The sequence below is a fragment of the Paramormyrops kingsleyae genome, chromosome 10 (assembly GCF_048594095.1).
Source record: "Paramormyrops kingsleyae isolate MSU_618 chromosome 10, PKINGS_0.4, whole genome shotgun sequence".
Taxonomy (NCBI): domain Eukaryota; kingdom Metazoa; phylum Chordata; class Actinopteri; order Osteoglossiformes; family Mormyridae; genus Paramormyrops; species Paramormyrops kingsleyae.
In genome coordinates this window covers 29,803,050-29,826,017 of record NC_132806.1, presented here as the reverse complement: position 1 = coordinate 29,826,017, position 22,968 = coordinate 29,803,050, and the positions used below count along the sequence as shown (strand labels likewise).

At 42.3% G+C, this 22,968-nt stretch overlaps 1 protein-coding gene across 1 annotated transcript; it reads right to left on the bottom strand.

Moving 5' to 3' along the window:
• Positions 1-121: 121 nt before the first annotated feature.
• On the bottom strand, positions 122-11,018 carry LOC111844367 (phospholipase A and acyltransferase 3-like). Its single transcript, XM_072717092.1, has 5 exons — positions 10,961-11,018; positions 3,895-4,002; positions 2,756-2,864; positions 2,367-2,635; positions 122-528 (listed from the first exon to the last, which is right to left on the bottom strand). Exons 2-5 carry the CDS (start codon positions 3,907-3,909, stop codon positions 406-408), a joined length of 516 nt encoding a protein of 171 aa, XP_072573193.1. The 5' UTR covers positions 3,910-4,002; positions 10,961-11,018; the 3' UTR covers positions 122-405.
• Positions 11,019-22,968: the final 11,950 nt, after the last annotated feature.

Here is a 22,968-nt window from a genome sequence, read left to right as displayed (position 1 = left end):
TCATTTAAAGAAACGGACAATAAATCACAGCAACCAGACCAGTTACTGCAGTTACTTTATTTGACTGATTTAAGCAATAAGACGCCCAAAGGACGCAAAAGATTAGTCAAGTCACACAAAGTCAATTATCAGGGTTTTAATTTTCACTCAAAATCATTGACATCATTATACCAAATGATCAGAATGCAGATCTCTTCTTACATTACAAGTAATATGAATATCAAAATGAATATGAAGGTCATCTGAGAAGGTTTTGAGAGTGACCCACATTTACAAATTTCCCAGTAAATACTTCAGCAGTTAGCAGTAAGGAAGCATGATGTCATTCAGGCTGGGTGGGGGCACACTTTGTTTGTGCAGGTCTGTGCTTAAGCTGACCCTCCACCTTCACTGTCGGACTTCATCTCACTGGCTGCTCCTCCGCTCTTTCCTCTCGCTACCAAATATAGCGACAGCAGCTACAGCCAGTAGACCCACACCAATCGCAGCAGCTCCCACTCCTACAGCCGTCTGCACGGCATCACGCACCTGCAGAGTCACACAGACATGCACAGAGAGCTGAGACAGAGTCGGCTTCTATAGTCTTTGGTCACAAACATTTCTTTAAAGCATAAATACAGTTTAATTGCAATTTGCATACTACACTTCCTCTTCTAATATGTTGTATATAGTTTTACCCCTTAAAAATAAATAAACTAGAAAGGGGGGCCGTCAGAAACGACAGCATTGTGTTCGTCACTCCGCCCATGTAATCCGCGTTCATCTCACACTCAACCTGTATCATTCATACTAGCACTGGACAGATCACCTTAAAATGTGAAAGTTAATAGATGAGTTTTTGCATTAATGCTTTGAGTTCTGCTGACATGTGGGTCTGAAACTACACTTTTAAAATTTATTGCACATTCCACTTATATGGTAATTGCAGAACTCAGGTTGTAAGTAAAGTAAATGTCAGGCCCAGCAGGGTGGGACGTACCAGCTAAGCAGAATCCGCTCCTTCTTGGGCTCTATTTAAACCAGCCAGCCTTCGCGATCCTCACCAAGTATTGTAGCCTGTTCAATGCGCTGTACTCAGCCCTCTGAAGTCCCATGTCTCTCGTCTCTTACGTCTTGTTCCCTGCCCGTCCTGCCTGCCCGTCCCTCCCGGTGTTCCTGTCTCCCCGTCTCGTCTCTCCACGTAGGACTGACCTATCTGGCTTTCGGACCCTTAGAACTTCCAACCCCGACTATTCTTTCTGCCTGCTGTCTTGATTTGGTTGTTTGGTATTACTGAATAAACCTCTTGGTCTCCTGCAATCCAGGTCCCGTTCCTTCCCTGAACCCAAGTCGTGACAGTAAATACATACATACATACATTTACTGAATTGATATTTATCATACATATATGCATGCATGTGTTACATTTTATTTTACAAAGTTAAGAAGAAAGCTTCATTTAAGTTATGTCTGATGTTGCCTTACACATAAAAGAGTGATCACAGTGAGACACAGCCTACAGCTTAAACACTGGTATCGGATCGATACTCAGTACTGGTCAATACCCAAAGCCCCGGCATCAGTATTAGTAACAGGACAGAAAAAGTGGGACTGTGCATCCTTAATCTCAAGATACAGACATTTGTCAGGATCTGTCCCGGTCAGCCCCGTCATGTTCCTATTTGGCCAGCAGATGTCGCTGGCCAACCCATATCACTCCCATATGCTTCATTGTTTCCAGCCCTAATGTGTCAATCACTTACACCTGCTTCTTCTTGACTCCTTGTTATCTGTGTATATAGGTGCCTACTTATGCCACCTTCCCCAGTTTGATCATTGTAGCTTTTGATGGAGATGTCAGACACTTTGGAGTTCAGTGTTGGTGCTGTAGGTCTGTCTGCCTTTGTAGTTAGTGTTCCTGCTGCCCTGAACCTTGTGTCCATGTTACGTTAGCCCCCCCCCAGTCCTTTATTTTCAGCCTGTCTGTGTTTAGGTGTCAAATAAACCTGAGAAATACATTGTTGTTGTTCCAACAGCATCTTTTCTAGCTAAAGTATGACTTTAGTCTTGGGTAGTTACATTTTCTATTTAATAAACTACAGTTTACATCCCTAAAATATCAGAATCAGAAAGAGGTTCACAAACATATCCTCTGTAGCCAGCCCTGAATTTGACTTGTTTAAAATAGGCATTCAGCCTCACAAAGAATTGTTTCATTAAATTGCCAGAGGTTTGATCATATTAGATGCAAAACTATGGCTCACTGTATTATCACTGAGCTTATACACTGACCTTATAAAAAAGCCATTCAGAGCACAAACACACACACACACACACACTCACAGAGCAGTGTTATTGACTCAGAAAGCACTGAATAAGACACCCACCTGTCGGGACTCCGGCTTGCCGTACCTCAGCTCTGTCACAAAATGCTCACAGTTGCCTCGGAAGACACAGTATGGCAGCTCCTGACCCACCCAACTCCAAGCATCCTTCAGTATTTCTCCGACACTCCTGGGCTCATATACATCATCCAGAAGGTTGTTGATCCTGAACTTACTGGTCCCCACCACATGCCTCAGATTGTCCATCTTCACAATGGCCTTGTCATGCAAAACAGACATCATGCTGTAGGAGCCACCACACGCTTCCTCGCCTGGGAGAGAGTGAGAAGAATGACAAAAAGCAAAATAAAACGGATAACAAGACATCTACAATGAAGAATGAGTAAACTGAAGTATGTAACAGCATGCAGGAGCATGGTCAGTGCTCTCACTTGCTGGGACGAGGTGGATGATGCAACCATCTCCAACGTATATGGCCCAGTGCTGGTATCCCACACGAAAAATCTCAATTAGGTCACCGGGTTTTGGCTTAACAACATCCTGCGAAAGGGATGAGTTACTCATGCAAACAAGCACAGGAAGCACTAGGGGTGTGAATTTTTGGCTCCAAGGCAATTCAGTTCAATTATGATTATTTAGGGGACAATGCAATGCATGGGAAACCTTTCATTACTACCAGGAAATCATGCGATTAATTGATTATGGGTGTGTTTCCTGATGATGAACAATGTCAACGAATAACAAACAAGATAGCAAATGACATTGGTAACGAACAAGTGAGATTTGCCAGTGTTTCCCAAAGCCCTTCGTTATGTGACATTTGATGAACAAACTTCAAGTAGTTCTGTTTTGGCTCCTCCCAGTGTCCACGTGAGAAAAGCACAGACTGTCGTTAACAGGAACATTGATCCCAAGTATTTAATATTCTGCTGAATTGGTGCCATTTCTGTACCCAGTACATTATACAGATAAATATGCATGAAAAGCAGCTTTATAATAGTAGTAATAGTTTCAAGCAAAGTGTCCTTCATAATGTCCTGCAAATTCAAAATACATTAACTACCTACAACAATGAAAAAATAGTTTGTCACTAGTCCCTGCTCATTAATGTTACACATGAAATATAATGATTAAAAACCTTAAAAAAAAATTGTATTGTTGTGTGAAAGTATTTTCCATTTATGCTTTACATACATTTTCTTTATAGTAAATCAATAATATGTGATATATAATAAGTTAAAATACACATTTTTGTCGTGTTACCCAAATACAAAGACCACGGGAAAACCAAAAGTAAGGTCTCTCACTTTGATTCCTGTATTTCTGATGATATTGTAAGTATTGTAAGATATTGGAAGGAACATCCTACACTGTCAGTCATCTATAAAAATAGCTATAAAAATGTTTTTCATTTACATTTGTGAATTTTATTTGTGGATTTTTGTCTATTTTGGTATGCTGGCACTCGAGGGCAGGCCAAGTTGAGCGCGCTCAGAACGGAGATGCTACTTCTGAAAGCACAGCTAATATAGTTAATCTTGTTTGAACATCATTAACATCATAAACTTACCATCCTTTGGGCCATGATAACTAACAGTAGTTGCCTGTTGAGAGCGTCTTCTGTCTTGTATGAAAGGTATTTTTCTCTTTGAAAGCTGTTTCCCCCACAATTTTTTACCTACAGTATAAATTAATACAGAAATTAGTGGGTCATCAAACTGTAGGTTTTAGGTTAATAGTGATTCCATAAAGCAGGGGTGGCCAATCGTATCCGCAAAGGGCCGGTGTGTATGCGGTTTTCACTGCAACTCCCTAATTAGATTACTAATTAGAAGACTGATTGGCTGAGGAGTCCTCACACGCCCTTTGCGGATAAGATTGGCCACCCCTGCCATAAAGTGACAATCCAAAGCACTAGTATTAGTAGGTTAAAGGTCTAAAAATTACAAAAAGCAATATGTTATATAATTTTATAAAATTGATTCCAAACATAGCTAAATTGAACATCTCACAGTTTGGTCTCTGATCTGATTTTAATACAATTACAACTTGCTAGATAGAGGAATAAATGTCGCTCATTCGAATCCTCTAATACTGAAAATAGAAGAGAAAGAATCTTTATTGTCACAGCGCAGAGCAGCATTAGCGGAATTTCAACCAGCATTAATAATAAGGAATGCAGACATCTGCGACAAATTTTAGCCCACTTTTTAGCGTTAAAGTGTTTTTGCGCATAAAATCTCTTGGATGCAAACCTGCCTATAGTCTTGATGTCATCCTTTTTATAAGGAAAAATTACTTGCGCGCAGGGGCGCTGTAAAGGGGGGGTAAACGATGACGATTCTCGGGGCCCATGACTGAGAGGGGGCCCAGAGAAGCCCCCAATAAAATTGTGTTGGGGGCCCTGTCAAGATTCTTTTCATGGGGCCCAAAATCCTTAGCAGCGCCCCTGCTTGCGCCTATTGAGATTTCTCAATTTTCTGTCTCATCTAATATAAAAAATTGCAGGCACTACAAATATAATCTTATAAATATTGGGATTAGAGTCTTTATGGTGTGGGAATGCAAGGGTTTCACTGAGGACCTTTCTACGGCTTAGTATTGTGAAGGAATACATGGTTAATGTCAGGTGGAAATGAATACAGTAGTAACTTGGAACTCAAACTTAATTCGTTCCAGAAGGCTGGTCGAGTTGCAAATTGGTCGAGGTCCAAGTCGAATTTCCTCATAAGAAATAATGTAAATGATTTTAATCCGTTCCAGACCCCCAAATGCAGGCACGTGCACAGGAATTTTAAGGGGCCATTGCTCTGACCTGAAAAAAGGACATTCTCTCCCCCGAAAAAAAAAAATCGCACAGACTGTATGGAGAACTGAAAAATATATAATTTCTATATTAAGTCTTTATTAATATACATTGCTCCAAATTTACTTTAAAGCAGAATCCTCCTATTGGGGGTCATTTCAATAAAAATCTTGAGGACCTCTTCCTTGTCAATTTCCATTTCCCTTTCTGTGGCCAGCAAGAGGAGGTCAGACAGCTTCTCTTGACCACACTGATTTCGGAGCCTTGTTTTGATCAGTTTCAGCTTTGAAAAGGAACATTCTACATGCAGTTCTACATGCAGTTGAGGCAGGTATAGTGGCATATATTTTGATGAGCTTGAAGAGTGTGGGAAATATGATGTGAGCATCATATATTCTTTGAATACTTCAAGCATAGACTTGAAAGTCCGCTTGGGAGACTTGTTCGACGCGTGGAACACTCTCAGCTCTGTCTGAAGGCTGGTCTCTTAGACCGTAAAACGTATAGTGAAAGTGCTATAGCAAAACCTTGGCCGAAATCCTTCCACTGTTCTGGGTCAGTGAGGCTATGCAGTGACGTGACAGTGTCCCGAGTGTACCCTTCCCCACAGGATCTCCTCTCAAGCTCCTGCCTCAGTCTGTCCAGAAAGGTACAATATATCCTTCCCCTGTAATACTCCTCCAGGATCTGGACTTGATCATCTTCAGTTGCTGGTGTGGAGGAGTATTTCAGTTTTGCAGGGACTTTTCTTCGTCTACCTGGAATCTCTGTTGGTATGTCAATGTCGATATTCTCTGCTGTTTTCCTGGCTTTATTATAGATTTGAGAGAATTGGTCGTCTCTCCTTGGCTCCACTACTCACTTCAGGACACCATCTAACACAGAGTCAGCGGCAGCCAAGTCCAGGTCATCCAGCTGGAGAGCTTTAGAGGCAATTGATGTTTCCATGAACACTGGTGTTGCTACTTCAAGACAAAGTAGAAATTCAAAATCTGTGCTGCTCAACAGCATTTTAGCATCGCCTGCAGCCAGATTGGGTGGATCACACTCTCTCAGATTCCTCAGGTACTGTAGGACAGCAGGGATGACCTTCCTAATCGTCTTCAAGGCATCTTCCCTGCAGCTCCACCGGGTGTCTGAGAGCCTCTGTAGCTCAAGGACGCATTGATCTGGATCGATGGCCCTTTGTGTCTCCACAAATACTGCATGGCGCTTTGGAGAGTTGGCAATGAAGGTGTAAAGTTTCTCGATGAAGTGTTTGTTGGACTTTGCACTCTCCACTAAAACAAGATTTAAACAATGTGCATGGTAATGCACGTACAATGCCTGCATGTTTTGTCCCTGAATCCGCGACTGCAGCCCATTGTAATGTCCACTCATATTGGCGGCTCCCTCATATCCCTGTCCACAGATATCTTGTATGTTCAGGTTATTTTCTTCAAGTAACTTCATCACCACATTCTCCAGTGCCTCTCCCGTTGTTGACACCACGTCACATAGTTGGATGAAGCGTTCCTTTATAGTCACAACAGAAGACACCTGCTCAATATGTGACACATCAGACGTCTCATCCAGCAAAATAGAGAATAGTGATGCTTCTGTCACTTCCTGCTGTATGATTCGTTTTATGAGGTCATTTTGTGTTCTATTGGACAGGAGAGACACCTGGGACTTTTGGTTTGATGCTTGTTTTTCCTTGACTACATCAAGATGAAGCCTGAGTACGCTGTCATATTGGCCAAATCCAAATCCATGGAAATTTCCTTTGTTTGAACTTGACCAGCTTTCATCATTACCCCTAAACGCCAAACCTTGTCTTGCCAGAAATAATATGATGTCCATTTGCCTGCCTCTCTCTTTCTTTGGCTGCTTGCATCTGAGAATCAGCTACCACACAAGTCATCTGCAGTGTATTTTTCTTAAATGCATTCCACCCGATCATGCTTAGCATATGTGATTCACTGCTGCGGTGTTCCTTTATTTTGACTTTGACCTGCCTCCACATGTTAATCCCCCCATCCTGTCCTGTTCTGAAACCTTTCCTCATTCATGAAAACCCTGCAGCTGAAGCAGTACATGCCATCATTCTGTGGCGAATATTCCAGCCAGGGGTGATCATCATACCAGTGAGCTTGAAAAGAGCGCCCTTCTGCATTTTTTGAGAACTTCACAATAGTTCTCACAGCAAGACCCAACTGAATGTGAAAATTTGATAAATGCCTGATTGTGTTTAAGATTATTGCTCTGTACATGGGCTGGATGAGTTGGATAACTCAGTCTCAGCAAAGAATCCAATTCTGTATTCATGGATTCTGCCTCACTCTTCATCTCAGCATCCTCCCCTGTTGTCTCTCCTTTCCCTATTTCCAAGTCTGTACTGTCTGGTCTGGTCCTGGTTCTTTGTCCGTTGTACTTGGCTCATCATCTGTCCAATGTTAAAAACAACAACTGTTAGAGCCATTTTGTACTGTGACTAGATATGCACATTTGACTATTTGAATGTAATATTTTATTAATATTTCTAATAGAATTTTGAGTTATATTTTTGATATCTGAATGTTTTTATAGCTTTGTATTTGTTACAATGTAAGAGTTAGGAACCTTAGTACGTAGTTGCCACGTGATGCAAGTTGATTGGCTGCTGAGTTTAGTGTAAAAGCGTAAGGACGTATAAGACAGCAGAAGCCTTGAATCTAGGAGCGTCACAGTCTTTTGACCGTCACGTCACGTCATGTTTATTTGTAGCAATTAGAAATTCATCTTTTATTTTGTACAGTTTTAAGTTTATAGGAAAGATACAAACATCATGAAAAGATCGGATTCGAGACCTTTTATTTATTTATTTTTTGAGATGTATTGAGTGTAAAAGAACTTCGAGGTCCGAGGCTAGTGAGTCAGCACGCTGCACTCACAACAACAACAACAACAACAACAACAACAACAATAATAATAATAATAGGCCCACTAGAAGCAGTAGTATATTGTTGTTGTTTTTGTTCTGCACAGGCAAGATCTTTGATCTTTTGAAAGTGCAAAATTACTAATTACAATTAGTCTGAAATAAGTCTGGAAATATGGGCCTATTTCCCCATTTCACACCAAATAATGTAGCCATTTCTATCACAATGTCTCTGTCTCACCGGCTCGTTTGCTTGCTTGCAACCAACTGCAAGGATGTGCTCCCCTTTGCTGCCTCCCTGAGCTGCCTCTCTCTCTCCAAAATCCCCCTCTTTTCGGAAGATATTCTAGCTTAGTGTAGCATGCAAACACCCAAAACAGCGATAGCATTTAGGCATTTTGCCACTTTGAATAAAACAATTAATGTAATGCATATCACAACAAAAATGATTACGTCCATCATTTATGCTTCTTGTTAAAACAAATGTTGGAGAATAACCATCAGCAGACGTGTCCTTTTCCTACCAAAACATTCAGCATGTGATAACCTAACATGCTATCTGGTAACTGCCTGGTTCATTTTTCATTTCATAAAAAAAATATGATAGTTGGTTGTTAATCATTTCTACAACGTCAGTGTAGACGCATGCAACGCAGCTGCAAAATGCAGGCTCTGGTTCTTGTGCAGTGGATGCATGCAACGCAGCTAAAAGGGAAATAGACAGGCTGAGCTTTCAGAAGCGACATCCACTCACTTTGCCTATAAGTTTATCGAACATAAGTGAATAGCTTGATGGCGAAGTAACTAGTCTCAGAATGAGTCTGTAACGTTAACGTTACTGCCATATGCATTTCTCTCTACCTTACATGAAGTGTTTCAGGTGGTGTTTTTAAAAAACGAGCAGTTTGCCGCCGTTCAGTCGGTGCGCACTGCAGGGGAATGGACCGCTCAGGGAGCTGCGCTAAGCTGTGAAGCTGTTCAGTTGCTACTGTATGTGACAGAGCTCCGCCCAGTGCGACAAATTAAAAAGCATTTTCCTGACGAAGATGACATGCGCATCTTTTTTCCTCTTCGCGCGAAAAAATATATATAATATTTTTTTCTAGGAGGGGCAGCTTGAGTCGAATAGGGCAGGCGGGTAGTTGCCCGGGCAACCTCAGCCCTGCCCTGTGCACGTCCCTGCCCAAACGATTGCCCATTTAAACGTACCTACCTACCTAATGATAAAAACCATCCATCCATTTTCCAAAATGCTTATTCATCTGGGGGGGTCCAGAGCCTATACCAGAAGCTACAGGTATGAGGTAGGGAACAGCATAGGACGGGGGGGGGGGGGGGGGCAGCAGTCTGTCACAGGGCACATGCACAAACCATTTACAGCTATGAGTAATCTAGTAACTCCAATTTGCCTCAGCATGTCTTTGCCATGACAACATGCAAACTCTACACACATAACCCAGGCAGAGACTCAAACCCTGGTCACAGAGATGCAAGGCAACAGTGCTAACCACTGCACCACCAAGCCATTAACAATCAACAAAAAAACTAATTCACACATGAAAAAGCACACATACAAAGGCAATAAACATGAAATAAATGACATTCCCATACTCCGAAGCGAGAGCAGACACACATGCACCAAAGTCTCACTATTATTTCCTTTTTAAGTTGTACAATTACTCTCACTACTTTCAATTCAAATCAATTTATTTTTATATAGCGCCTTTCACAACAGAGTTGTCCCAAAGCACTTTACATGGATGTTTTGTGATACAGAACATCATTGTTCATCCATATACCTAGCATTGTGTACATGTTTTTTTTTTCTTTATATTTTTACTTATATATTTATACAGTTTTAGAAATTGTTTTCTATTGTTTTTATTGTCTATATTGTTCCTATATTGTTATTTTTGCTGATCCTATGGATCCTGTTATACTGTCTTTTTTATTATTGCTGCTGTTTCTAAGGAATTTCCCCATTGTGGGATTAATAAAGTCAATCTAATCTAATCTAATTAGGGAGAGATACAGAACAGGAAAAAGGAAGAAAATAAATTAAATAAAGCCAGGTGACAATGGAGGAGAGGAACCAAAAACTCCCAAGTAAGGAGAAAAAAAACCTCTGGGGCTCCAAGGTCAACTGGCTGCCCAACCCCCCCTGGGCTACTGACATTACTGAGATCAGAAAAGAGTGGGCATGCTTGCTAAAAGGGAGGTATAAACTGTGTTATCCATGTTGGCCTGTGAAGGGTGGACAAAGTCCATCAATAACTACCTTCCTCTTGGTTTGCTGCTATCACTGCTCACTTTCTTAGGGGCCATGATTACTGTATAACTAAATGTCCTGTAGATAAAGCACAAAAAAATCACACCGAACACAGAAATACAGCTTTTGCACGTTGCAACTCGGTCGAGAGGTAGAGAGAAACTGAGACCGATTCATTGCCATCAGACGTGCCTCGCTCAGGTCTGTTTTGTTTTGTTCTGAGTTTTCAGTTGAGTTGCAGCTAGATCTTTCTCAACCGACCCGCTCAAGGTCCGAATTGGTAGATTTGAACACCACTAGACCCATAGAATTATTAGTAGAAAGAGTCGAGTTCCAAGATTTTGATCGAGGTACAAGCTGAAAAAAAATCGACAGACGCGTTTGAGTTCCAAGGTTCTACTGTATCTTCGATTTTGCCGCCTTTTGACAACTTGTTGAAGTTATCTGATAGACAACAATGCATGGTTTTATATGTATTATTTATTACTTTATAACATCTGAAAGAAATTGAAATATCCAAAGTTACGAGCCTGAGATTAATGGATACGAAAATCAACGCATTTTGCGCTTGTCTGGTTCTAAGGCTTAAAATATCTGATATCAACAGTACTTAATTATCAAAAGAATTTACTTGGTATTGGATTATTTATTAATTTTCTTACCTTGTCGATGTATGGATGGGCTTGTGGTGAGGAGCGTATAAGTAGCTTCGGCACTGGAATTACGTTCTGTTTTGCGTCAAAGAATATAACATCGGTACCGTAAGTTTCACTTTCTTGTTAATACCGCCTCTAAGAGTGCAATTGTATTATTGTCCTCATTGTATAACTTTACATATTACACACCCCAGCACTTTTGTGTCGCCCAGCTGTATACTAATATGTAAATATAGTGTGTTAAGGGGTGGTTCGCGCTGCTGCCTCACAGCAAGGTGGTCGGGCATAGGTAATTTCTGTGAGGAGTTTGCATGCTCCCCCGTTCATGTGGGTTTCCACTGGGGGCTCCAGTTTCCTCCCATGGTCCAAAAGTGTGCAGGGCAGGTTGATTGGTGTGTCTAAATTGGCCCTGTGAGTGTGTGCACCCTGTGGTGTGTTGGCAACTGCCCAGAGTTGGTGCCCCTTGTTCCCAGGATAGGTGCCAGTCCCCCCCACAACCCCAGCTGGGATTAAGCAGTTGCAGTAATGGATGATAGTGTGGGAATTTGCATTCCCCAGCACTAGTTGTATGTTAACATAATGTTCTTAGCTCAGTCCTTTAATGTAATGATTATGTTTCTGTGCAATCAGAATCAGTTTTTATTGGCCACATAAGATCATACGTACAGTACAAGGAATTTGACTTGGTGTTTGCTGGAGAACCACACAAACAAGACAGTGAACTTTAAATAAAGGGCAACATATAGTATTTAAAGTGGGATGATTATGCAGTGAACAGTGTGTAACAATATACACAGCTAAGTGCGTAACACAGTGAGCTACAAATTACAATTTTACATTGCGACTGAAGCAGAGGTTCCCTGGCCTGTCACTCAGTCACTCAGTTGTAGCATGTATGTTACTGTTTGGGAGATCCATCAGGCCCACGTGGGAAGAAACTGTCTCTGTGCCTTGGGGGTAGTGGCTGAAAGATGGGGCTGGCAGAATGTGTCGTGTCGGTGCCAATCTTGCCCGCTCTCTTCCTGCATCTGTTGTAGCTGAGCTCCTGCAAAGGACGATATAATTGTGAAGAATTATCCTGACCTGAGCTTCTTTACATTCCTGCCTCCAGTAACCAGTGATGGGCAAAATGACTTTTTTTGGGATGCAGGTTGTTTGACTCAGTTCACCTAAAAGATTTGTTTTGATTCATTCACCAGCTTGTTCAGCGGCACTTTTTGTTTGCATAAAATAGATCTGAAACTCTTGTGTTTTGATATGTCAAAATATAATGTATTATTTAAGCTAAATAGTGTTAAGGAATAAGCTAAATGCCACCAATAAGTCACGTGAGAAAAGCAATATTTGTTATTGAACTATAGTCTAAGTCTTTGAACATTGTACAATAGCTACTCATGGTTGTTAAAAATGCAAACCTAACAGCTCATCACATAGTCAACTAATGAGTCCAAATGCTAACAAACCTTGGTTTAAATCATTAAAATGTTGCATCTCTAAAATCCAATTGCAGCATCTGGGAAGTTACTGCACATGTAGGCTATATACTGCAGCAGTAGATGGTGTATTTCAGTGACGACCGATGTACGGCTCTCTCATTCAGTCCATCTGAGTCTCTCCTTCACCGACTCATTTACTCCTTCAGGTCTCTTTCTCGTTCTGTTTTGTGTTTCCAAAAAGCTGCTGCTAGCAAGTTAGATAGTTGGACCCTTTCAGTTTCATGGTATAAATACATGATAAATGTACAAAAACATCAAATAATTTAAATGATATATATACACATATATCAATCAGATGTGAAAATATTGCTAAATATGGCTGAATTATGAACAGCAGAAGTGGCACTAAATGAAGAGTTATTTGGGAGCTGAAATAGCTCTTATTTTTGAGCTGAGCCAAATGATCTGGCTCACTAACAAGAGCCGGAATTCCCATTACTGAATGAGAGACACTCAGTTGTTCATTCACTGTAGGTGTATTAAGAACATAAGAACATAAGAAATTTACAAACGAGAGGAGGCCATTCGGCCCATCAAGCTCGTTTGGGGAGAACTTAACTAATAGCTCAGAGTTGTTAAAATCTTATCTAGCTCTGATTTAAAGGAACCCATGGTTTTAGCTTCCGCTACACTAGCAGGAAGACTATTCCATACTCTAACTACACGCTGTGTAAAGAAGTGCTTCCTCAAATTTGTTTTAAAATGTTCTCCCGCTAATTTCCACTTATGGCCACGAGTTCTAGTATTTAGACTAATATTGAAATAGTCATTTGGCTGAACAGCATCCAGACCCGTTAGAATCTTATAGACCTGGATCATGTCCCCCCTTAGTCTCCTTTGCTCAAGGCTAAACAGATTCAGTTCCGCTAACCTCTCCTCATAAGACATTCCTCTAAGACCAGGAATCATTCTCGTAGCTCTTCGTTGCACCTTTTCTAAGGCAGCAATGTCCTTCTTGAGTTATGGTGACCAAACCTGCACACAGTATTCTAGGTGGGGTCTTACCAAGGAATTATATAAATGTAACATCACCTCCCTTGACTTAAACTCCACACACCTAGAGATATAACCCAACATTCTGTTCGCCTTTTTTATTGCTTCCCCACACTGGCGAGAGTGGGACATGGAAGCATCAACATACATACCGAGATCTTTCTCGTAATCAGCTACCTTTATTTCAGTGGAACCCATTAAATATCTGTACTTTATATTTCTGCTCCCTGCATGGATTACCTTACATTTATCTGTGTTAAATTTCATCTGCCAAGTATCAGCCCATTCACTAATTAAATCCAGATCCCGTTGAAGCCTCTCTGCTGCTAGATCAGTATCTGCTACACCGCCCACCTTGGTGTCGTCTGCAAATTTAACCAGTTTACTGTATGTATTTGTGTCAATATCATTAATGTAAATTAGGAACAATAGTGGTCCTAAAATTGAACCCTGCGGTACCCCACTATGAACGCAGGCCCACTGTGACATTGTGCCTCCAATAACTACTCGCTGCTTCCTGTCAGTTAGCCAGTTTTCAATCCAAGCTGCCACAGTTCCTAAAATCCCTGCAGCTTTAAGCTTTAGCAAGAGCCTTTTGTGGGGGACAACATCAAAGGCCTTCTGGAAATCTAAGTAAATCACATCATAGGCTTTTTTGTGATCAATTTCACTTGTAGCTTCCTCAAAGAACTCAAGTAGATTCGTTAAGCAGGATCTACCTCTCCTAAATCCATGTTGGCTATTTGCATCTAGGTAATCTACCATTTTCACTTGAATTATAGCTTCCATTATTTTTCCAGTAATGCTAGTTAAACTGATTGGCCTATAGTTTGCTGGATTACTTCTATCCCCTTTTTTGAATAAGGGTGTTATATGAGCATGCTTCTAATCTGATGGTACCACACCCGCAGATAACGATTTCTGGAATATATAAGTTAAAGGTTGGCTAATAATATCCCTCATCTCTTTTAAGACTATAGGTAAGATGCCATCAGGGCCCTGCAATTTATTTATTTTGACTCGTCACACCCAGACCAGGGACCACGCCCCCCAAGATGGAACAGCTGTAGCCGCTTCTGATGATCCACCCCTAAATAAAAACCGGTCAAACCCAGCAGTCTTTGCGAAGTATTGTTGCCATTGTTCCAATGAGCCTTACTAAGCTTTTCTTTGTCTCTTATCTCTCTCACCTTCCCTGCCTGCCCTGCCTTGTCTGTTTGAGTTTACTGATTAAACCAGTGATCTCATGCAAACTGGGTTCCGTCTCCTGTGTTCTGCCCCGGTCTGACATGTATTCTCAGGTTTAGTTTCTAGCCAATCATATACTGGCTTACAGCACAGCCTTACATGCCTCACTGACTCTCACTGGCCATAGTTGAGGAGGGAAGCAGCACTCATGTCACATTTCTGAGGACAAATGGAAGAACAAAAAGAACAAATCTTTGCGGGGAAGTGAACGTGAGTGTATAAGTCCTGTAAGGTACAGGTTCCTTACGAATGAATCATTCATGAACACACCATTACCAGAACATGCCATGTGCTGCTTGGGAGCTGCACGTCTGTCGCGATTCTTCATTGGAGGTGTACTGGTCAGTGTCTACATTTGCACCTCAGATGATACTGGTGAGGTGTATGTCAGCTGTTTCCAAGCTGGGTCCTGAGTCGCCCCCAAGAAGTGTTTGTCGATGCCACGCCTAGAACTTAGTGCTGTTCTTGCAGATACTCAGATGAATGCAGGGCCAGAATTCCTGCTCTAGCCTGCTGACCAGCTATGCTGACTTCTACTTCAGAGCCTGTCCAGAGTGAACTGAAGAAGTCTTTATTCAGGGGAACAGTTTCAGTAGCCCCTACGGCTTCAGGTCTCAATGCTAATCAGTGACACTCCTAGAAGAATCTTCTTAAGGACTCTGTGAGAGTTCTTTGTGAGACAGCTGATCCAAGTATCACTCCATCATATGATGCCGATGAAAACATAACTGCTGAGAAGCTTCTGCTTTCACAGGCCCAAATGGACTCATTCCTGAGTGAAGTAAAGGCTCTCAAGGCCAAGTGGCCCATTCCTGCAGACAGACATCTGAGTTCACTCTCACCAGAGTATGATGAAATCACCAGACTAATCGGAGTCAGTGGTCAACTCTGTTGTGTGGAGGGTCTAGAAGCAGATCTTATTCACCTGTTCATTCTGGATCTAGCACATCACACCATGAAGCTCCTAATTTGATACCAAGCTGCTTCATCCTGGACCAGTCTGCTGGCAGAGCTGCACTGTCAGTTTTGGGTTTTCCCAAGCCTTTAAATTATCAGCAAAAAGTAGCACACGTGTAGGGACTGTCATACTGACGTACCAAAGACGACTGATCTTCCACCCTGTACAGTGTGGTTATACAAGCCACCATTCAACTCCACTGGCATCGATTGCTTTGGCCCATTCATCATGAAGTATGGCCGTCACCAGGAGAAGAGATGGGGGTTTGTGAATAAGTGTATGATCACAAGATACGCGCACTTAGATCTTGTAGAAAGCCTTGATACAGATGCCTTTCTATTTTCCCTGCTTTGGTTCATTGCACGAAATGGTCAGTCTTTCCACCTGCTTTGTGACAACAGAACCAGTTTTGTTGGTGGAGGCCATAAGCTGTGAGAGGCCTTTGGAGAGATGGGGTCTCAGTTGAAGGAACAGCTAGTTCAGCAGAAAATCCACTTCAGGCTCAACCATCCAGCTGCTCCTCATTTCAGCATTAAACTCCCTGGTCAGTGTTGAGGTGCCACCTTACATTTGCAATATAAATGTATTAATTGCATTGTGTCTATTTTAAGTACAAAGGGTAAAATGAATGGGCTAATTAGCGGGCACAGCTTATGGCTCAGTGGGCTAAGCCTGTGTGCCTGCAATCTGAAGGTCACCAGTTCACGTAATCATCAGCTGATTACAATGTGTTTGAGCAGGGAAACCAGCAAACTGGGTTGGATCCAGTCAGCCTTTCTGTGGCAGTGTGGGTAATGGTGTCTTCCCTTATGCTGAGTGGCTTTTCATGGCCAAGGCCGGGCTTAGAGGCAGGTCTGCTGGAGAGAGGGAGGCGGCCGCCGTGGTTTATAGGATGTTATACTATGTATATCTGTACATACAAAATAAACTGAAACAATAAAATCACTTTTCTGAAATGGAATTCATTATGTATGACAACATTTGACATTCTAGCCCAGAGTAACATGTCATCAGCTTGAAGTAGTTTTGGGTGACACTCCCTTTTTCCGATGAACACAAATCGGTAAAATTGACTGGCCAATGTTGGGGATGGAGGTTTTTACCAGGTGTAGTACTTGTTGTGTTCTGCACCGTCAATAATTAAACACACCCACACATTCTGTTCTTGCTACCAAATAGGGAAAGAGAGAGCAAAAGGTCAATCTTATGGCTTCGTGCTATTCAGTGGGACCCTGAGGGGAAACATGGGACCCAGATAGCAAACTTGTTTGTCTGCAGCAAACACTTCATCACTGGTAAGTAATACGTCTAGTTTATATTATATAATTATCATTTCATTTCATGAATCATCGTGCAATTTTTAGCAACTGCCAAATACCATAATATTTCATATAGACCTACATTTTGTAATGCACTCAACATTCAGAACACACCTGTTGAGTGGCTCAGTTGGAGTGGTTCTCAAACCAAGACTCCTGAAAACCAAAAATGTGGAACCTGATCCTGTGGGCTATGGTAGAACCCCATCCATAATAAAGAACATTTACTGTGCTGCTCTCCCAGCCCAGTGCGTCATTTAAAGAAACTGACAATAAATCACAGCAGCCAGACCAGTTACTGCAGTTACTTTATTTTACTGATTTAAGCAATAAAACACCCAGAGGATGAAAAAGCATTAGTCAGGCCACACAAAGTCAGTTATCAGGGTTTTGATTTCAGTTTGATTTTAAAATTATTGTCATCATTACGCCAAATGATCAGAATGCAGATCTCACATTCCAATTAATATGAATATCAAAATCTATATGAAGGGCATCTGAGAAGGTTGTGAGAATGACCCACATTTACAGATTTCCCAGTAAATACTTCAGCAGTTAGCAGTAAGGAAGCATGATGTCATTCAGGCTGGGTGGGGGCTCAATTTGTTTGTGCAGGTCTGTGCTTGAGCTGACCCTCCACCTTCACTGTCGGGCTTCATCTCACTGGTTGTTCTACTCAAATGTACTGTCATGTGCAGCTCAGCGGTTACGTCTGAATGTTTGTCCCAATACATATACAATCACCAAGAATGACTCCAGCGCCGATCCATACATTTACAGCAGCATCACGCACCTGCAAAATCACAAATACATGCACACAGAGCTGGTCACAAACATATCTATACAACATAAATACAGTTTAATTGCAATTTGCATACTACACTTCCTCTTCTAATATGTTGTATATAGTTTTACCCCTAAAAAATAAATAAACTAGAAAGGGGGGCCGTCAGAAACTACAGCATTGTGTTCGTCACTCCGCCCATGTAATCCGCATTCATTTCACACTCACCAACCTGTATGATTTCTATTAGCACTGGACAGATCACCTGGAAATGTGAAAGTTAATAAATGAGTTTTTACTTGAATGCTTTGAGTTCTGCTGACATGTTGGTCTGAAACTACACTTTTTAATTTATTGCACATTCCCTGGTTCAGTTTCAAAATTTTATCAGTTCCAGACACCCATACAGTTCCTCTGCGAAGTTTGAAGATCTTTCAAATACTTTTTGAGTTATATTTATGGGATCAAGTGTCAAAACTGCCCCTTTTGCTATCACTATGTGGTATTTCTTCAATTTTGGGGTGATCTGTCTCAATATTGTAAAACTTCCAGTTCCTCCACCATGCAATGCCCTTGCAAAATCTGAAAACGTCCTGTCAAACATTTTTGAGTTATCATCTTAACATACAAAGCGACTGTTGCAGAGGACCCGTGCTAAAAGCATACTGTATGTATAGCCTGAAGTCCAGGGAATACAATAACTTCTGATGCAATGCTAAACAGAACACAGTTCTGCTGGAAATAATGCTTGCTCACACTGTAAGATGCAGAAGAATGCATAACATTTTCAGAGTAATATTTTTCTGTTTTTCTGAATTAATGAGACGCTCTAATGAGAGCCAGCCTCCACAATCCTCACCTAGTATTGTAGCCTGTTCAATGCGCTGTACTCAGCCCTCTGAAGTCCCTTGTCTCTCGTCTCTTACGTCTTGTTCCCTGCCTGCCCTGCCTGCCCGTCCCTCCCGGTGTTCCTGTCTCCCCGTCTCGTCTCTCCACATAGGACTGACCTATCTGGCTACCGAACCCTTAGAACTTCCAACCCCGACTATTCTTTCTGCCTGCTGTCTTGATTTGGTTGTTTGGTATTACTGAATAAACCTCTTGGTCTCCTGCAATCCAGGTCCCGTTCCTTCCCTGAACCCAAGTTGTGACAGTAAATACATACATACATACATACATACATACATACATACATTTACTGAATTGATATTCATTATACCTAAATGCATGCATGTGTTACATTTTTGTTTTACAAAGTTAGGAAAGCTTTGTTTAAGTTAAGTCTGATGTTGCCTTACAGATAAAAGAATGATCACAGTCTCTTCCACACAGTGAGACAAAACCTACAGCTTAAACACTGGTATCGGATCGATACTCAGTACTGGCCAATACCCAAAGCCCCAGCATCGGTATTAGTAACAGGATAGGAAAAATGGGATTGTGCGTCCTTAATTTCAAGATATGGACATTTGTCAGGATCTGTCCCGGCCAACCCCGTCATGTTCCTGTTTGGCCAGCAGATGTCGCTGGCCAACCCATATCACTCCAACATGCTTCTTTGTTTCCAGCCCTAATGTGTCAATCACTTACACCTGCTTCTTCCTGACTCCTTGTTATCTGTGTATATATGTACCTGCTTATGCCACCTTCCCCAGTTTGATCACTGTAGCTTTTGATGGAGATGTCAGACACTTTGGAGTTCAGTGTTGGTGCTGTAGGTCTGTCTGCCTTTGTAGTTAGTGTTCCTGCTGCCCTGAACCTTGTCTCCATGTTGTTACCCTCCCTCCCCCCCACAGTCCTTTATTTTCAGACTGTACGTGTTCAGATGTCAAATAAACCTGAGGAATACATTGTTGTTGTTCCAACAACATCTTTTCTAGCTAAAGTATGACTTCAGTCTAGGGTAGTTACATTTCCTCTTTAATAAACTACAGTTTACATTCCTAAAGTAGCAGAATCAGAAAGAGGTTTACAAACATATCCCTGGCCTGTAACCCTGAATTTGACTAGTCTAAAATAGGCATTTGGCTTCACAAAGATTTTTTTCATTAAATTTGGCAGAAGTTTGATCATATTAGATGCAAAACTATGGCTCACTGTATTATCACGGAGCTTATACACTGACCTTATAAAAAAGCCATTCAGAGCACAAACACACACACACACACACACACACACACACACTCACAGAGCAGTGTTATTGACTCAGAAAGCACTGAATAAGACACCCACCTGTCGGAACTCTGGCTTGCCGTATCTCAGGTCTGTCACAAAATGCTCACAGTTGTATCGGGCAACACTGTACGGCTGCTCCTGATCCACCTGACTTCGAGCAACCATAAGTATGGTGCTGACATTCTTGGGCTCATATTTATCATCCAGAAGGTTGTTGATCCTGAACTTACTGGTCCCCACCACATCCAACAGATTGTCCATCTTCACTATGGCCTTGTCATGCAAAGCAGACATCATGTTGTTGGAGCCACCACAAGCTTCCTCACCTGGGAGAGAGTGAGTGAGAAGAATGACGAAAAGCCACGAAAACAAAATTACACAGATAACACGACATCTACAATGAAGAATGAGTAAACTGAAGTATGTAACAGCATGCAGGAGCATGGTCTGTGCTCTCACTTGCTGGGACGAGGTGGATGATGTAACCATCTCCAACATATATGGCCCAGTGCTGGTGTCCCTCACGAGAAATCTGAATTAGGTCACCGGGTTTTGGCTTAACATCAACCTGCAAATGGATGAGTTACTCATGCAAATAAGCACAGGAAGCACTAGGGGTGTGAATTGTTGGGCTCAATGGCAATTCAGTTCAATTATGATTATTTAGAGGACAATGCAATGCATGGGAAACCTTTCATTTCTACCAGGATTCGATTTGATTAATTGATTATGGGCGGGTTTCCTGATGACGAACAATGTCAACGAATAACAAACAAGATAGCAAATGACATTGGTAAAGAACAAGTGAGATTTGCCAGTGTTTCCCAAAGCCCTTAGTTATGTGACATTTGATGAACAAACTTCAAGTAGTTCTGTTTTGGCTCCTCCCAGCGTCCACGTGAGAAAAGCACAGACTGTTGTTAACAAGAACATTGATCCCAGGTATTTAATATTATGCCGAATTGGTGCCATTTCTGTACCTAGTATATTATACAGACAAATATGCATGAAATGCATGTTATTATCAAGCAAAGTGTCCTCAGAAAAAATAGTTTGTCAGTAGTCCCTGCTCACTAATGCTACAGTATTTTTGTGTGACAGTATTTTCCATTTATGCCTTTCATACACTTTCTTTATAGTAAATCAATAATATTTTAGTTAAAATACACATTTTTGTCGCGTTACCCAAATACATTTCCATTCCAGAAAATCTGGCACAATCCACGAGTGGCATGTTCAACTGGAACTTGCATTATCTCAGCCACCAGAAGACCACAGGAAAACCAAATGTAAGGTCTCTCACTTTGATTCCTGTATTTTTGATGATATTGTAAGTATTGTAAGATATTGGAAGGAACATCCTGCACTGTCAGTCATCTATAAAGAATAGCTATAATAAAAAAGCAGTTCTAAAGCTAATGAGACGCTGATGGTTGCACAGGTAAGGATGGGTGAGCAGCCACTGAAGCTGGTATAAGAGGGACACCAGATGGACCAGGACACATGATGCTCTGCAGAGACTTTATAGCCCTCCTGAGCCCACTGGGGCTGCTTTAGCCAGTCTGACCCCTGAGGTGAGGTCATGCCATTGTCATGCTCGGACTTTGATGTCATTAATCAGTGTCTTGGAGTACCTGCACCAATCAAATGCGCGCTCAGAAATAAGGCGCAAATATAACGCCATAGTCTGGTTGGACGGGGTTACTGAGTACTTACATCTATTTAAATATGTGATGTAATCTTCTTTAAACATCATTAACATCATAAACTTACCATCCTTTGGACCATGATAACAGCGGTTGACAGCGGTTGCCTGTCTTGTATGAAAGGTATTTTTGTCTTTGAAAGCTGTTTCCCCCACAGTGTTTTACCTATAAATTAATACAGACATTACTTGCGCCTATTGAGATTTCTCAATTTTCAGTCTCATCTGATATTTAAAAATTCAGGCAGTACAAACATAATTTTATAAACATTGGGATTAGAGTCTCTATGATGTGGGAATGAAGGGTTTCACTAGGGACTGTCACGCAGGGAGAGGGAAGGAGACCAGGATCCAGGAATGCAGGGAAGCAAGCGTTTAATTCGATTGAACAGGGGTTGTTCAGATGGAGCCGTAAGCTCCGTAAGGGGAAACGGGGCGAAGCCCGATCTCCGGGGAGCTCGGGAGATGGCGAGTAGGCAGATCAATCCGGAGGCGGCGAGCAGAAAGAATGGTCGAAGTCCGTAAGCTGAGGTCGAAATCCGAAGTGTCAGTCCGATACACTCACGCGGGACGGGGAGACAGGAGGGCTGGTTGACGAGGAAAGCCGGGCTCAGCGGGACGGACGGATCAAGGACGGGAGCTGGGCTGAGGAGGTAAGAGGCGGGAGTTAAGGGGCGCACACAAGGAGGACAGGCAAGGAATGGGAGTAGTGGGAGACGGAAGACAGAAATACGCTTGGTAAGGCTAATCATGAGCTCAATACTTCGCGACTTGGACGAGCTCCACTTTGCCCTTATGTAGGGGCGGTAAGTGACCTGGCGCTGTCCGCCCATGTCGGGTCCGCCCCCGTGGGCGTGACAGTACCCCCCCCCTGACGACCGCCTCCAGGAGGTCCACGCCGTTTGGGGGGACGCCCACGGGGTCGGGGCGCCGGCTTGTCAGGATGGAGCCGATGAAATTCCGCCGTCAAGGCAGGGTCCGACACCTCCGTGGCCGGCACCCAACTTCGTTCGTCCGAGCCCGTGCCGGTCCAGTCCACCAGATATTGTAGACGGCCCTGTCGCCGTCGGGAATTCAATACAGCCCGCACCACGGGTTCGGGATCATTCGGCACCGGAGCAGGGTCTTCCACTGTCAAGTCCGGGGGAGGACGAAGAGAGCTGTATTTCACAGGCTTCAAAAGGGACACGTGGAAAGTCGGCGAAATACGGTACAGTCGAGGCAACTGGAGTTTGACAGTTACTGGTCCCACCTTCTGCAGTATCCGAAAGGGTCCTATGTACCTGGCGGTGAACTTACGGCAACCCGGGATCCGGAGGTTCCTGGTCGACAACCA

Bases quoted from the DNA above. Each gene is read 5' to 3' on its own strand.
- LOC111844367 (XM_072717092.1), bottom strand. The intron at 2,636-2,755 runs GTGAGAGCACTG...ACTCTCTCCCAG, and splicing joins CATCCACCTCGTCCCAGCAA to GCGAGGAAGCGTGTGGTGGC. The intron at 529-2,366 runs GTGGGTGTCTTA...GTGACTCTGCAG, and splicing joins GCAAGCCGGAGTCCCGACAG to GTGCGTGATGCCGTGCAGAC.